Source organism: Microcaecilia unicolor, chromosome 5 (genome assembly GCF_901765095.1).
Source record: "Microcaecilia unicolor chromosome 5, aMicUni1.1, whole genome shotgun sequence".
Lineage (NCBI taxonomy): Eukaryota > Metazoa > Chordata > Amphibia > Gymnophiona > Siphonopidae > Microcaecilia > Microcaecilia unicolor.
In genome coordinates this window covers 78,365,684-78,382,654 of record NC_044035.1, presented here as the reverse complement: position 1 = coordinate 78,382,654, position 16,971 = coordinate 78,365,684, and the positions used below count along the sequence as shown (strand labels likewise).

At 46.0% G+C, this 16,971-nt stretch overlaps 1 protein-coding gene across 3 annotated transcripts in view; it reads left to right on the top strand.

Annotated features, from left to right (window-relative positions):
- The window catches only part of IDE (insulin degrading enzyme), a 441,269-nt gene that overhangs the window by 115,422 nt on the left and 308,876 nt on the right, over positions 1 to 16,971 (top strand). For all 3 annotated transcript variants that reach the window (XM_030203006.1, XM_030203005.1, XM_030203004.1), the window contains exon 8: positions 8,419 to 8,511. In XM_030203006.1, the coding sequence (XP_030058866.1) occupies positions 8,419 to 8,511 (93 nt within the window). The remainder of the gene's footprint in view (positions 1 to 8,418; positions 8,512 to 16,971) is intronic.

Here is a 16,971-nt window from a genome sequence, read left to right as displayed (position 1 = left end):
CCATTTGCTAACAGCGGTTTCTAAAATCACAGCACAACTTGCCTAAGCAGGGTAAGACTCTATGGACAAATTTTTAGCCAAATCACCCTAGCTGATGGCAGCCAAAACGCTGTGAAGAGGGCAAGATCGTGTAAAACAGAGCGAGGACAAAATGGCGCCCTCCCCTTCGCCACCCTCAGCCCATGCGGAATTCATTCCAGAACTTACTGCGGCAGTAGTTAAAGTTCTGGAGCCAAGATTCAAGCAACTATTCAGAACAACTTGCAGGCATAGCACACAGTATCGCTTAATTGACATGCAGAACTGGGGAGTTAGTGTTGAGTCTCAAGACGCGGAAGACCTTTTGCAGACACAGGCAGAACATCTAGAACGTTTGGAGCCGTTGAGCTGCGCGCAACAGGAAAAGCTAGAGGACCTGGAAAACACACCCTAATGTTTGAAAAAATAGAGGGGAGTATGTATTTGGACCATATATGGAACAAAAGGGAGGGTCCAAGAAAGCAAAAGGGCAGACAGTCTGCAAACTCCAAGATGGAAAATCAACAAAGCAGATCGTTATGAAAAAATGTAATTTATTAATAGATATTAAAAATTATATACAGTACAGCCCGACACAGACTGTGTTTCGCCCATCAGGGCTGCTTCAGGGGCTACAAAACAGATAAAATGACGTTTTAAAACACAATGCAGATATGACAAAAAATAGTAATTATTATACCCACATTACATATATATGTATTTGTATATTGCATATCAAATACCTAAAGTAAATGTAACATCAAATCTACCATATTTTGACAGAATTTGGACATATTACTATCTTTGGTTAAGTAAATATGGCTCCTTATTCATCATCATTTATAGTTGATACAAACAGCAGTTCTCTCTCTCTCTCTCTCTCTCTCTCTATCATGCTTGTTTGAGGACGCACAGACCCTTTTAACGTGCCTCGGGTGAGTCTCCCATGTGGATGAGAAAATCACCACATTGTCCAGATAAGCATTGCCATACTCCTGATGGGGCCTCAACACCCTATTCATAATTCTTTGAAAGGTTGCGGGCACCCTATGAAGCCCAAATGGTAGGGCAGTGCATTGATGTAATCCCTGGGGTGTAATAAAGGCTGATTGAATGTAATAAAGGTGTTGAATGTAACTTTTGACAACATGAAATTAGTATTTGTTGCGTAATATTATCATCTTGGAGTAGTTTTGGGTTCTAGGAAAAACTTAAAAATCATAAAATTATTTCCAAGTATTCTGTATATGAGAAATAAATAAAACAGAATTTAATTAGCTTACTTGTAGCTTGGCTTCAAAATTTTAAGCTCAATAGCAAGATTTGCTAACCTTTTTTGTTTAATGAATCAAATTGTGCATTCTTTCACAGTTTTTTGTGTAATTCTAAATCCAGCAATTCATTGTATAAGTGTATATCCACCGATATTCAAAACTATTTAACTAGTCAGGAATGGCTCCTGGCAGTTAAATTGCAGGTATTCAGCAGGAGATAACCGGTTATTGGCTAGCCTCTGACCGGTTATATTGTGCAACAGCCGGTTTGGTGCGGATATTCAGCGCCAAATTCGGTTGAGCGGTCAAAACAGACTGTTTAAATAGCAGGCCTGTCTTTGACCGCTAAAAAGTTAACTGGTTATCGCTGAATATCTGCGTAGCTAGTTAACTTTATAGCAGCCAAAATAAACCCAGATATTCAATGCTAGTCACCAGATATAGCCCAGCGTATGTCCAAGTTTAACGCTGATGGTGGACAGCAAACGCGTTGCTTGTCTGCCCTCAGCTGAATATCTGACCCAGAGTATATACAGCATAGCTATATTATGCAAATAAGCATGAGAAATATCATCTGGTGACCACTTATAATATCAGGTACCTAACTTTCTCTGAGGACAAGCAGGCTGCTTGTTCTCACATGTGGGGTCGACATCCACGTCAGCCGAGGAACCGGACGGCATTTTGCAAGCAAAATATTAAAAAAAAAGTTTTGCCACAGTCTTCTGGTGCATGTGCAGACTGATTTCCCGCCCGTCGCGTGAATGCGTTCCCTCAGTTTTTTCTTCTCTGCGGCAGAGAGACAGCTTACTTCGGTTCATCTCTTTGTTTTGGCCCAGGAAGAGTCTTTCGCGATTTAAAGTTTCTGTTTCTCTCATCATTTCTTTTAAAAAAAAAAAAAAAGAGAGAAATTTACCTTCCCGTATCTTCTTACTTTTTAGACCCTTTTTATAAGTTTTCTTTCATTTTCGAAGCGGCCGTTCTTTTAGGCCGCTCGACCGGGTCTTACCTTTTTCTCTTGTGCCCACCTTTTTTTCAAGGGTACAATCGCGTCTTTTGATTTCGCTGAAGCCGTTTTTCCTTCCATGTCATCGAAGACTCCCAGCGGCTTCAAACATTGTACCCAGTGCAACCGGACCACCTCAGGTACCGATACCCACGCCTGGTGTATCCAGTGCCTTGGGCCCGACCATAGCCCAGCCTCTTGTAGTCTGTGTTTTCGTATGAAGAAACGGACCCAAGCGTCTCAAGAGAAGTCCAACGAGAAAAGCTTTTTGGGGCTCAGTCTGGTCCTTCGACATCGGTACCGAGGTCGGCGGCATCGACATCAAAGGAAGCATTGACGTCGGGAACGCAGGTAATGGCTGCTGAAAGACCAATTCGTGCTGGGAGCAGTGAGGCATCGAGTGGGTCTCCACCTGCCTCGAGGCCTCCTGTTATGCAGGCTCCCCGGGACCGACTGTCGGACCCGGTCCCAAGGAGGCGTGAGGATTCCACATCCTCGTCTGTACCGAAGAATCTCGATGGGCGTCTGGCGAAGAAGTACCGTCATCGTTCTCCTTTGACACACGGTGCCGGGAGCTCCGGGGCGTTGAGGGAATCGGCACCCGAGAAGCGTCGGCACCGAGAGGATCGCTCCTCCTCTATTCAGGTGCCGATGCGTTGGTCTTCTGGCACCCCGGTACCTGCTTCTGAGCCTCGACAAGATTTTACCAACGGCTCCTCTCCCGACCCCACAGCCTTGTTTGACGGCAGCTCTCGACGAGCACACCAGGGCCCTGCTTCCAGAGCTTCTGGAAGGATTGCTGTGTCAGTCTGCTTCGGTGTTGGGGGTGCTTGCGCCTTCCGTACCGTCTGCTGTAGCGGCATCTGGCCCTTTGCCTATGATGAGGTCCCCGACCTCGGTACCGCCTACGGCATCGGTGTCGGCTGCCACCCAGATCGACTCACCTTCGACGTCGGTGAAGGAAGCTTCATCGGAGTCCAGGCGGGCATTGACTTCTCGGCACTGCCATCAAAGACATTGTTCCTTGGCATCGAGGCAGGCTCAGTTTTGGACTGCTCTGAAGAATATCTTGTCCGATACTGAAGATGAGCGTTCGTGGGAGGAAGAGGAGGATCCCAGGTACTGATGAGTCCTGTGGGATTCCCGCTGAACCTTCCCCTGCAGTAGAAAGACTTTCTCCACCTGAGAGTCTGTCCTTTACCTCCTTTGTCCAGGAAATGGCTGCGGCTATTCCCTTCCCTATGGAGGTTGAGGATGAGCCCAGGGCTTAGATGCTCGAGGTCCTGGATTATCCTTCTTTGCCTAGAGAGGCTGCAATGGCTCCTTTGCATAACATACTGAAGGAAGTCCTTATGCGAAACTGGTCATTCCCTCTGTCTACTCCCATTATCCCGAAAAAAAACTGAATCCCAATATCGGATCCATGGTGAGCCTGGATTGATGAAGTCTCAGCTACCTCACAATTCCATGATGGTAGAGACTCCGCCCTCAAAAGAGCCAAGAGCACTAGGGACTATGCCTTGGTGCCCCCAGGAAGAGAATCTAGAACCTTTTGGGAGGAAGGCGTATCAGGCCGCTATGCTCGCTGCCAAAATCCAGACATACCAGCTCGTCACAAGCATCCACTTGCGGAACTCGGTAAGGCAACTGTCGAGCTTGGTTGATGCTCTCCCTCTGGAACAGGCCGAGCCTTTTCGCCAGGTGGTCAGGCAGCAGAAGGCGTGTTGAATTCCTGGCCAGGGGTATGTTTGACACTTTTGATGTAGCATCCAGGATCGCTGCCCATGGTATAGTGATGCGCAGACTCTCATGGCTGCGTGTCTCTGACCTGGATCATTCGGTCCAGCAGTGGATGGCGGATGTTCCTTGCCGGGAGGATAACCTTTTTGGTGAGAAAGTAGAGGATCTGGTTGACCAGCTCAAGAAGCACAATGTTTCTATGGATTCTCTCTCTCTCGTCAGGCGTCTTCTGCTACTACTTCCTCATCTAGGAGGTTTTTTGGAAGGAAGAGGAGTGCTCCCTATTCCTATGCTAGGCGTAGGTACACTCCTGCTTCTCGGCAGCCTGCCAAGGCTCAGTCCCAGCGCACTCGTTCTCATCAACAGCGTGCACATAAGGCCACTGCGGCTCCCCAACTTTTGACTGGCTCCAGTTCAGCATACCCTCAATAAACATGTCTGTACCGGATAACTTGCTGGTTGGGGGGAGGTTAATGTTTTTTCACCAGAGGTGGCCTCTTGTAACCTCCGACCGGTGGGTTCTTCAAATTGTCCAGTTAGGGTACACCCTCAGTCTGGAATCCGAATCTCAAATTGCCCACCGGGAGCTCAGTTGAGCTCCCAGCACAAGCAGGTACTTGCAGAGGAACTCTCTGCCCTTCTACAGGCCCAAGAGGTCGAACCCGTTCCACCAGGGGAAGAAGGGCTGGGATTCTATTCCAGGTACTTCCTTGTGCAAAAGAAAACAGGGAGGATGCGTCCCATCCTAGACCTAAGGGCCCTGAACAAATTTCTAGTCTGAGAAGTTCAGGATGGTTTCCCTGGGCACCCTTCTTCCCATGATTCAAGAAAACGATTGGCGATGCTTACACACACATCTCGATACTTCCAGCTCACTGGAAGTGTCTTTGATTTCGGCTGGGAACACAGCACTTTCAGTATCGTGTACTGCCTTTTAGCCTGGTGTCTGCACCCAGAGTGTTAACAAAATGCCAAGCGGTAGTCGAAGCGTCGCTACACAGACTGGGAGTGCATGTGTTTCCTTATCTCGATGATTGGCTGGTGAAGAACACCTCGAAGGAAGGTGCTCTGGAGTCCATGCAAATGACTATTCGGGTGCTATAGCTACTGGGGTAATTCGTCATAAATTATCCCAAGTCCCACCTCACCCCAGTCCAACAATTGGAATTCATTGGTGCTCTGCTGAACACTCAGACAGCTCAAGCTTATCTTCGCGAGGCAAGGGCGGACAACCTTCTGTCCCTGATGTCCATGGTTCGAGCGTCTCAGCAGGTCATGGCTCGGCAGATGTTGAGACGTCTGGGGCACATGGCCTCCACAGTTCATGTAGCGCCCATGGCCAGTTTACATATGAGATCAGCTCAATGGACACTAGCTTCCCAGTGGTTTCAAGCTGCGGGGGATCTAGAGGATGTAATCCAACTGTCCACCGACTTTCGGAATTCTCTTCAGTGGTGGACTATTTGATCCAATTTGACCATGGAGCGACCATTCCAAGTTCTACAGCCACGAAAAGTGCTGACGACAGATGCATCTCTCCTGGGGTGGGGAGCTCATGTAGATGGGCTCAACACTCAGGGAGCCTGGTCCTTTCAGGAAAAAGGTCTGCAGATCAACCTCCTGGAATTAAGAGCGATCTGGAACGCTCTAAAGGCTTTCAGAGATCGACTGTCCAACCGAGTAATCTTAATTCAGACAGACAATCAGGCTGCCATATTTTACACAAACAAGCAGGGGGGCACCGGCTGTCGCCCTCTGTGTCAAGAAGCCGTCCAGATGTTTCTCCAAGCCACATATCTGGCAGGCATAAACAACAGTCTGGCCGACAGGCTGAGCAGGGTAATGCAACCTCACGAGTGGTCAGTGAATGGGGGCGCAGTCCGCAAGATCTTCTGAGAGTGGGGCACCCCCTCAGTGGATCTTTTTGCCACTCAGATCAATCACAAGGTTCCTCAGTTCTGTTCCAGGCTTCAGGCCCACGACAGACTAGCATCAGATGCCTTTCTCCTACATTGGGGGAAAGGCTTCTGTATGTGTATCCTCCCATACCTCTAGTAGGGAAGACTTTGCTGAAACTCAAGCAAGATTGCAGAATCATGATCCTGATTGCACCCTTCTGGCCGTGTCAGATTTGGTTCCCTCTTCTTCTGGAGTTGTCCTCCGAGGAACCGTGGAGATTGGACTGTTTTCCAACCCTCATCACTCAGAACGAGGGGTTGCTTCTACATCCCAACCTCCAGTCTCTGGCTCTCACGGCCTGGATGTTGAGAGCTTAGAATTCGCCTCCTTGGGTCTTTCAGAGGGTGTCTCCCGAGTCTTGCTTGCTTCCAGAAAAGGTTCCACGAAGAAGTGTTACTTTTTCAAATGGAGGAGGTTTGCCGTCTAGTGTGAAAGCAAGGCCCTAGATCCTCTTTCTTTTCCTACACAGACCCTGCTTAAATACCTTCTACACTTACCAGAGTCTGGCCTCAAAACTTACTCAGTAAGGGTTCATCTTAGTACGATTAGTGCCTATCATCGCCGTGTAGAGGATAAGCCTATCTCTGGACAGCCTTTACTTGTTCGCTTCATGAGAGGTTTGCTTTTGTCAAAGCCCCCTGTCAAACCTCCACCAGTGTCATGGGATCTCTGTCTTTCTCACCCAGCTGATGAAAGCTCCTTTTGAGCCACTGAATTCCTGCCATCTGAAGTACTTGACCTGGAAGGTCATTTTCTTGGTGGCTGTTACTTCAGCTCGTAGAGTCATTGAGCTTCAGGCCTTGGTAGTGCATGCACCTTATATCAAGTTTCATTACAACCGAGTAGTCCTCTGCACGCACCCTAGGTTCCTGCCGAAGGTGGTGTTCCATCTGAACCAGTCGATTTGTCTTGCCAAAATTCTTTCCCCGTCCTCATACCCGCCCTGGCAAAAAGCAGTTTGCATACTTTGGACTGCAAGAGAGAATTGGCCTTTTACGTGGAGTGGACAAAGCCCTACAGACAGTCCGCCCAGTTGTTTGTTTCTTTCAATCCCAAGAGGAGGGGAGTCGCCGTCGGAAAACGCATAATCTCCAGTTGGCTAGCAGATAACATTTCTTTCACTTATGCCCAGGCTGGGTTGACTCTAGAGGAAAAACAAAAAAAAGGAGGTAAAAACCCTCACGAAAACGTGGAGATGAAGCAAAAAAGTGAGGAGAATGGATGAGGATACCAACTATTGTATGTTTATTCACTTAAAAAATTAAAATTGTTAAAATTGTGTACATTACAGCGACCCGACACGGCCGTGTTTCGGCACAATGGCCCGTTTTCATGATTCGCAGACAACTCTTAAGAGAGGAGTATTAGATGTTCGTTTTGTTTTCTATATATGTATCTTATATATATTATTTTGAAGAGAGGAGACCAGAGAGATTTGTTTCCTGTTATTTTCCTTGGGGTATATACTCTAAATTACATCTTTCAAGGTTATAAAGACCCCTGAGGCAGGCCATTGTGCCGAAACACGGCCGTGTCGGGTCGCTGTAATGTACACAATTTTAACAATTTTAATTTTTTAAGTGAATAAACATACAATAGTTGGTATCCTCATCCATTCTCCTCACTTTTTTGCTTGACTCTAGAGGGCCATGTCACAGCTCATAATGTAAGAGCCATGGTGGCGTCAGTGGCTCACTTAAAGTCCGCCTCCATTGAAGAAATTTGCAAGGCTGCGACATGGTCATCAGTCCACACATTCACATCTCACTACTGCCTTCAGCAGGATACCCGACACGGTAGTCAATTTGGGCAGTCGGTGCTGCAGAATCTTTTCGGGGTTTAGGATCCAACTCCACCCCCCTAGACCCATTTTTTGTTCTGTTCCAGGCTGCACTCTCAGTTAGTTGTTTATGGTTTCAGGTCAATCTGTTATGTCCTCGCTGTTGTGAGGCCCAATTGACCAATCTTCATTTTTTTGAGCTTGGTTTCTAGGGATACCCCACATGTGAGAACAAGCAGCCTGCTTGTCCTCGGAGAAAGCGAAGATACATACCTGTAGCATGTATTCTCCGAGGACAGCAGGCTGATTGTTCTCACAAACCCGCCCACCTCCCCTTTGGAGTTATTTGTTTTATGCTTTTTGATTTAACTGAGGGAACGCGTTCACGCGACGGGCGGGAAATCAGTCCGCGCATGTGCAGTGCGCACTGTACACGCGCCAGAAGACTGGCAAAGCTTTTTTTTTATATATTTTGCTTGCAAAATGGCATCCGGTTTCTGGGCCGACGCAGACGTCGACCCCACATGTGAGAACAATCAGCCTGCTGTCAGAGAATACATGCTACAGTTATGTATCTTCACTATTCTATAAAAACAGATAAAAACATTTAGGAGTTGTTTGCTTTGTTTTTGTCTTCATAGGTTGGGTAAATACACTGGTTGGAGGACAGAAGGAAGGTGCTAAAGGATTTATGTTTTTCATCATCAATGTAGACTTGACTGAGGAAGGACTATGTAAGTGAATATCTCGGATTTTAAAATCTAGAAGTGGATGAAGCCATGTTTGATTCATGTTCCTTTTGGAGAATGTAATTGCTATAAATCAACCAAGTTTAGCTGTAAAACTCTCTTCTGAGCATTCACATTAATCGCAATGCAGCAGTTGCTTTTCTGCCCTCCCTCAGTCTGTCTTCTTCAGTTGGATCTCTCTCTCTCTCTCTCTCTCTCTCTCTCTCTCTCTCTCTCTCTCTCTCTCTCTCTCTCTCTCTCTCTCTCTCTCTCAGCGTGCTGCTGACTGAAAGCTTTTTTTTTTTTAGTAAGTTCCTTAAAGCATTGTGTGTGGGGGGAGCTTCACAATTGCTTGCTTTCCAGTGCTGGACTGCAACCTGGGATTTACTAAATACCACTCCTAGGCAAAGATATCGGTTACAGATGGTGCTGATGCCTTGGGCCCAACTACAATGTCCCCAACGGCTTTTAGTATATTTGGATGCCCCTTGGGCCATGAGGTTTTAGGGCCTTGGAAGTCCTGTGTTCACCACTACAGGAGATGCTCCTAAGGAGTTCCCTGGCAACCTCTAAGAAAGGTAAGCACAAATACCATGAGGCATATAGCCCCTTGAAGGCATACGAAAAAGAGTCATTGTTTTCCTTATGATTGAGACTCTTTTTCATGAGGCTAGTGCCCCAGGGGCCACAGACAGAAACTCAAGGGGATAATCCCTCCTGTGGAATGAGAAGTCTACAGATCTGTTTCCTCTGGCTCCTTGGTATGGTGACTGTTGCCCCCATCAGCATGGAAACATTTGGCATTGGAGAAGTCAAGTTTGGTGCTGGCCCCTCTAACCTAATGTGTATAAGTGCTTGAAGCTAAAGTACTCTAAGAAGAAGTCATTGAGTCATAGGTCCATGATGTTAGGACACCATTAGGTTGCGATACAGCCACATCACATCTCGAACCTGAAATTGTCAGTGCAGGGTATGGGATTATTTATATTTGTTGCCCCTTCTTCCCCAGAATTCAAAGTGATGTACAACTTAAAAAATAAATGAAACAAAAAAAATGTCATCATATTTGAACCTATAGGGTTTTTCAGACCGGTGAAGAAGTTCGCCCGGCAGTTTTATGGAACTATTCAGAATAATAAGCCGAGCATCTGAGGTCTTTTCCTCCTTTGATAAAATCAATCAATGAAGTAAAATCAGATATGCTTGCTATTATGTACATTAGAACATTTTTGTAAACATAAGATAATTTTGCACCAACCTAACTTTAGAATGATATTCCACAGCAGGGGGGGGGGGGGGGGGGGTGCAGTACGTGAAAATGCACACTTCTGGATATCTGTCTAATTTCTGCAGGTACTGGGTGGGTCAACAGAAAATCTGGGGAAGTTTTTTGTTTTTTTTTTAATCTTAATTTTTATTGATGACAAAAGTCAATAACAATAACATTCAATAAAGATGATGTCAGAACACACAAAAAGAAAATTATAGTACAGTACCATACAACCCGTCATCAAGTTATCAGTTTTATCCCCCTCCCCACAGTCCCAATATAACGCAGTTGATAACAACCTTAACCCCTCCCAGAGAACTTCCAACAAGTTAAGCAAAGCAATAATAGCAAGAACGAGAGAGCTCTTGACTCTTCCCTTCTCACAAATAAAAGGAAGGTGTCCCCTCAACTGCCCCCCCCCCCCCCCCCCCAACAGCATCAACGTGGGGAAGACTTTTTAAGGCCCACCTCGGGATGTAAAGCACCACTTTTTCTCTCAAGTAGTAGGGGGGTGCCTATCCTGCAACACCCTTAAAATAAAAATTAAGATTTTAAAAGTAATCCTATGGACAACTGGTAGCTAATATAAATCTTTAAAGCAGCAGTTATATGGTTCAAAAGTTTGCCTCTTATGGACATGAGCTTCCATATTTTAGACGTGCAATTAAGAAATCCATCTCTTTCAAACCCCTATGTATAGGCATTACTGTATTCAAGCCATCCCATAATTACTGCCTGAATTATAATGGTAAGATCCTTCTCATATATGTGTGAGCATAGGTTATGAATTAATTGCTACTCTTAAAAGTTTCATTCTAGAAGTCACACTGTGGTCATGCTCTTCAGTGACTGTTTTCCCACTTAGAATGCAGGTGGTAAAAAATGAGGACTGGTAGCATTAGATATTTTTTCACTCCCAGTACCTTCACCTCTAGCCTAACAGGAAGTGAATAAACATCTAATGCTACCAGCCCCTGAGTTATTTATTTATTTTTACTACCTGTATTCCAGGTGAGAAAACAGCCTCTGAAGAGCCTAGTCCCTTTAAGCTGGGCAGGTCATGGCCCAGTGGATCAGCCCTCCCTCCTTCCTAGTAGAGTCCCCTTCCTCTGCCTATTGGATGTGGTTGTGGAGCTTCTAACTGTAATGGTGAATGGAGTTATTATGTATGGGCCCTACCATCAGTCCCATCACTAAGGTGCCCAAGGTCTCCTTACCTCATGAAGACATCAGGTGATTTACTATTTTAAAAAGCAGTGACAATAGAAGAAAACAAGGGAAGCAATACCAACAGGGTGGTTTATAATAATAATAAAAAAAAAAGCAGTAAACACAAACCAGGACAGTTTAAAACAATTAAGAGGAAAGAAAAAGGAGCAAGGAAGCACAGTATTTTTCTGTCTCCAGTGAAAGGTGGACAAACCATGCAGCTCTGAGATGATTTCTGAGAAGCTCTTGACCCAGTTGGAGCAGAGGAATTCCTCTTTTGAGGATTGTACTCAATAATAATGTTAAAAAAGAAAGAAGACAAGAGGTGAAAGTGGTCTTGAAGCAGATTTTATTAGTGAATTCCTGGTTCTGCTAGAGAGCTTATACCAGTGGAGCAAGGGGAGACTTTAGTTCTAAATTTATATATTTGGATCTTTTTTTTTTTTTTTTTAATAAAGCTGGGGGTATAACTCAGAGGAGTTCTTTCCCACCCCCCTCCACCACACTTCTAATGGCTGAATTTCTTTCTGCAGTATTTCTGCAATCATCCTGTATCAGGTAAGAAATTGCTTCCATATTGTTTTCGGCTGTGGCTAGTCCTGAGAGAGTTCATGCTTCAAGATGATGCTGCAGTTCAGTTTGGCACTCAGGGTCACTTTGCCAAAGCCTGGGCTGCTTATATGATTTTATAGGGGATCAAGATGGCGCCGTGGTGAGACGCTACGCCAGACGCGCTTAGAGCTTTTCGTCTGAGGAACCACGAGAGGAGTCCGAAATCCCCTACTATGGGGAAGCGGAGAGGAAAGGTGAGGGAAGCTCCCATTACCTCAGCCGACATCCCCCTCTCAAGGCAACCGACGCTCGAAAACTTCGGAGTAACTCTGGGACCCCGGGCTACCTCTTCTCTTGCTACCAGACCGGCTTCCATCGACTCGGTCAGCAGTGTAGACGGGGCTTCCCTCAGCCCTGACGCCCATGCGGCACCTCCCCAACCAGGAAGTGAGCGAGCGGTTTGTGACTCGGTTGGACCTATTCAGGTAACGGTGAGGAACTCCGAAGAAGGGAACCTAACCGCACGCAATGGCGAAGGAGACCTGGTAGGACAAACTTTACAAACTTTTTCTTCAGTGGTGAGTGCTGGATTAAAGAAGATCTCTAACGCCCCCCTTCCTGATATGAAAATTGAGATCATAAAACCTGCCATAGTGACTATGGATTCACTGTGGGACCTAACCTTTTCACTGCACTCTTCACTACAAACAGTTTTGTTAAAAAATGCTGGTGATATAAAAATTCTATCAAATGCCCTACTGACCCAGGAGCAGATTAATACCCGACAGTTGTCCGATACTCGAGCGCTTCAGGGTAAAATTCAAAAGCTGGAGAACTTGAATAAAGCCACAATTAAGGAGAGTATATTTGTTAAACGAAAAGATAGAACATCTTGAAAATCAACAGAGAAGACTTAATTTGAGACTTATCAACTTCCCCAGATCTCCAATAATTTCCGCGACTAAAATGTTCAAAAAATACCTGAAGGAAGTTTTAGAGATGCCGAGTGAGTCTCTTCCACCCATAACGAGGGTGATTTATCTCCAGACTTTTGTACTATCTAAACCTGGAAGTGACCCTGGAGTTAAGGAGGGAGGATTGAACTTGACGTCTTTTTTTAGAATCTTCTTTGGAGATAGTTACCCAAAGGACAACAGCAGTGGTAACATTTGCACTTGAGATAGATAGGGAAATGGTATTGAAGTTATTCTTCAGACATTTGAACTCAATGTTTTTTGGTTCTAAAGTTAGAATTTTTCCGGATCTCGCAAGAGAGACCCAGTATAGACGTAAGGCCTTTTTGGCACTTCGTCAGAGAACTTTAAATCTGGGTGCAACATTCACCCTTAAATTTCCTTGTATTTGTCGTTTCCTATATCAACAACATAGTTACCAATTTTTTGATCCAAAACAACTCGAGGATTTTTTGATCTCTAAGGAAGTTGAGAATGCAGTTGTAAAAGTTTAGATATCTCACATGGGCGCACTGTAAGATAGATTGAGAATGTAACCGGAGTCAGTAATGTCTTGTTTAATTTTCATATAGATAAACATATATTTGTAAACTTGGTTCCCATTAAGGATTTCCTGTATAGTGGACGATGACTTTATTAATGTTTTCCTAATTGAGACAAGATTTTTGACTCAATGTGAATTATGACTATGATTTGATTATTTCTTATTTCTATATGTTCTTGGATAAGATGTATAATGTGAAATTATAAATAAATAATTTAAAAAAATGATTTTATAAACAAAGCAGACTTTTAAGACACAATTGTGATGGCAGGAGTTTTCTCTTACTGCAGCACTTAGCCTTAGTAATGGGTTTGTGTTACCTAGTCCCAAGAGGTGGGGTTGTTTTGTTTTGGTGCAAACATTGGCATAATTGTCTTCTGACCCTTTTAGGCTGCGGCACTGAAATAGATTTTTGCTACAGCCTGCCTAGATGTTTTTAATGGAGCTCCAGGTGGGTCGACTAATTCACGGATAGTATGGCTTGTATTTCTGTCAGTCTTGAAGTGTGTACCTGTTGCCAGTATGATCAAGACCTGGATAGGTAGTGACTTTCACACAAGTGTTTTTTCTTTGTACAGCAGCCTATGCTTCACTCATGGTTCATCAGTTGGTGCATGGGAAGGATAGTCACATTATCTCTAAGGAGCCTCTGAGGTTTAGTTTGAGTTTTGGCTGCATGTTCTCAATCCATTAGGTATTTTCTTCAGGTTCTCCTTTACTAGTGAAAATTAGTATTTCCTTTGCGTCAACAGCAGACAATTGTGGGTTGTGACAAACTACCAGCAGGTGGAGTTAGAGAGCACTGAACTGCGCTGCCTTATAGGATGGAATGCTCCCTGGTCAGTCAGTATTCTCTGTCTCCAGCAGACAGATTTTTTATTTATTTATTTGTATCCCACATTTTCCCACCTATTTGCAGGCTCAATGTGGCTTACATAGTACCGGAAAGGCGTTTACAGATTCCGGTGTGAACAAATACAATGCGATGTTCTCCAAAGACAAGCAGGCTGATATTCTCACAAGTGGGTGACGCCACGTCGGCCCCGGAGGATTTTAAAGCAAAATCTAAAAATCTCTTTACGGCGTTCCGTCGCGCGAGCGATCGCACTGCGCATGTGCGCACACCTCTTCCCGCTCGCTGTGCGGACACGCCCCTCAGTTTTTCTTTTTCCGCGTCTGAGGAGACACGGAGTTCGTTAGTGCTTCGTGTTTTCTTCAGGTCCTCGGAGTAAAATCTCTTTTTTTTATTTTTTCATTTGTACTTTTTCATGGCAGGCTCATTGTGGCTTATATATACAGGTACTTTTTGTACCTGAGGCAAGGAAAAGTTAAGTAATTGCCAGAGTCACAAGGGGCTGTGCCTGAAATGAAAACAAAGCATTTAAGCTTCTCTTTTTCTTTTTTCTTATAAAAGTGCTGGTATATTGTTATCTGTGGGCTCTCTCTCGCCAGCAAATAAAACAAGCCCACATTTTTAGGATCCATTTATTAAAACTTAACAAATGGCTCTCGAGAGCTGTGAGAGCCTGCTTCAGCACACCACTGTCTTTAAGCCTCACAAGTGGTGAAGGTGTATGTCACAGGAGAAAAGCAGGAGCCTAAGCAGGTGCAACCCTGGTCAGCCACTGAATGGGCAACCTGGTGACACAAAATCAGTGGTGTAACCTTTGAAGTGAGTCTCCACCCGCCTCGGCGTCTCCTGCTCTGCAGGTCATTCGGGCGCATCGACGGATGTGTCTTGGGCCGGATCATCTCCCTGTGAAGCGCAAGTGGTGTCTCAAAGACGAGACGTATGCTACTTGTCAGGGATGCCCGAAGGAGATCAATTCTGGAGTCCGACAGAGACCGATGCACGCTGGGTATAGTTATGCATCGAGTAGGTCTCCACCTGCCTCGGCGCCTCCTGCTTGGCAGGTCATTCGGGCGCATCAGCGGGTGTCGATACCATCGGTGCCCAGAGCTTTGCTCCCTCTGTTATGGAGGTATCCTGGCATTGGATGTCGATACACCGGTACCAGGTATCAACGGTGCCATCGGTACCGGGTATCATCGGTGCCATCGGTACCGGGTGTCATGGGTACCGTCGGTACCGAGTATCATCGGTACCATGGGTGCCGTCGGTACCGAGTACCATCGGTGCCGAATATCATCGGTGCGTCGGTACCGAGGAGTATCGGTACCAGGAACATTGGTACCATGGTCGGTGCCATGGGTCCCGTCGGTACCGGGTATCATCGGTACCATGGGTCCCGTCGGCACCGGGTATCATCGGTACTATGGGTACCGTCGGTACCGAATGTCGTCGGGGCATGGGTGCCGTCGGTACCAGGTATCATGGGCACCATCGGCACCAGGTATCATGGGCACCATCGACCATCGGTACCAGGTATCATCGCCCATCGGTACCGAGTACCATGGGTACCATCGGTATCGGGTATCGTCGGTACCATGGATACCATGGGTATCAGGTATCATGGATACCGTCGGTACATGAGTACCATCGATACCAGATATCATGACCAGGTACCATCAGTGCCATGGGTGCCATTGGTACCAGGTGTCATGAGCACAGTCGGTACCATGTGTACCGTCGGTGCTGTTGGTGCCGGATATCATAGGTACCATCGGTACCACATGTCATGGGTACCATCGGTACCAGGTATCATGGGTACCATCGATACCAGATATCATGACTATCATCGGTACCAAGTACCATGGGTACCATTGGTACCGGGGGTCATCGGTACCATGTGTATCATCGGTACCGTCGATGCCATGGGTACTATCGGTACCATCGGTCACATCTCTGTTATGGAAGTCATCTGGCAGTCTGGTTTCGATTCCCTTGCATTTCCAGATTTTGTCCTTGGCTTCAGGACCATGGATACCATTGGATGCCATGGGTGCTACCGCCTCCTGCGGCATCTAGCTTTTCACCTGGTCTCCTTCACCGATGCTGCCTCTGGTAGGGGTGTTCGCGGCCTACTGGGGCAACTTCTCGACCCGTCGTAGAACTTACCGCGCCTCCATATCGGACGCGTTTGGATCTGAGCTGCTCGGTTTGAGTAGTTAGCTCAGTTCAATGATGGTTCATCTGATGAACATGAAGGTCATGGAGAATCCTCTAGATCTTCTATCTGTCTTGACATTACAGTGGAGATTGTGAATCAGCCCAATGCCCAGATGCTCGAGGTCCTGGACTACCATCTTCTCCTGAGTCTTCTGCCACTCAGAACAGATAGGAGTTCTAAGAACTTGCTTCGGTGCCCCCGGGGCCAGAGCATACATCCTTAGCCTCTTTTGGAGAATGGCGTACCAGGCTGGCATGATCGTGTCCACAATCAAGTCCCGCCAGATCTTTACGAGCATTCCCACCGGAGTAGGCTAAACCTTTTCACCAAGTGGTCAGGTAGCACACGGTGTGTCGCAGGTTCCTGTCCAAGGGCATTTTCGACACTTGTAATGTAACACCTAGATTTCTGCTCTAGGTACAGTGATGCGCAGACTCTCATGACTGTGTGCCTCTCACCTGGAGGAGGAGACTCAGCAGAAAATTGTAGATTTGCTGTGCATACACTTCCTCATCTCGGAAGTTCTTTAGAGAGATAAGGGGTCGTACCTATACTCCTACTTCTCGACAGCCGGTTCAGGCTATGCCTCAGCACGCTCGTTCTAGTCAGCGGCGTGCACCTAATCAGGCCCCTGCAGCTATTCCGCAGGAACCAGAGAGGGGTTTTTGACTGGCTCCAATTCAGCATAGGCACTATAAAAAAAAAAAATGTCTGTACCGGCCAATCTGCCTGTCGGGGGGGAAGTTTAAATTTTCTCCACCAAAGGTGACTTCTTTTATCCTCCAACCGGTGGGTTTTTTCAAATAGTCCGGTTAGGATACATTCTCAATCTGGAATCACGAGCCC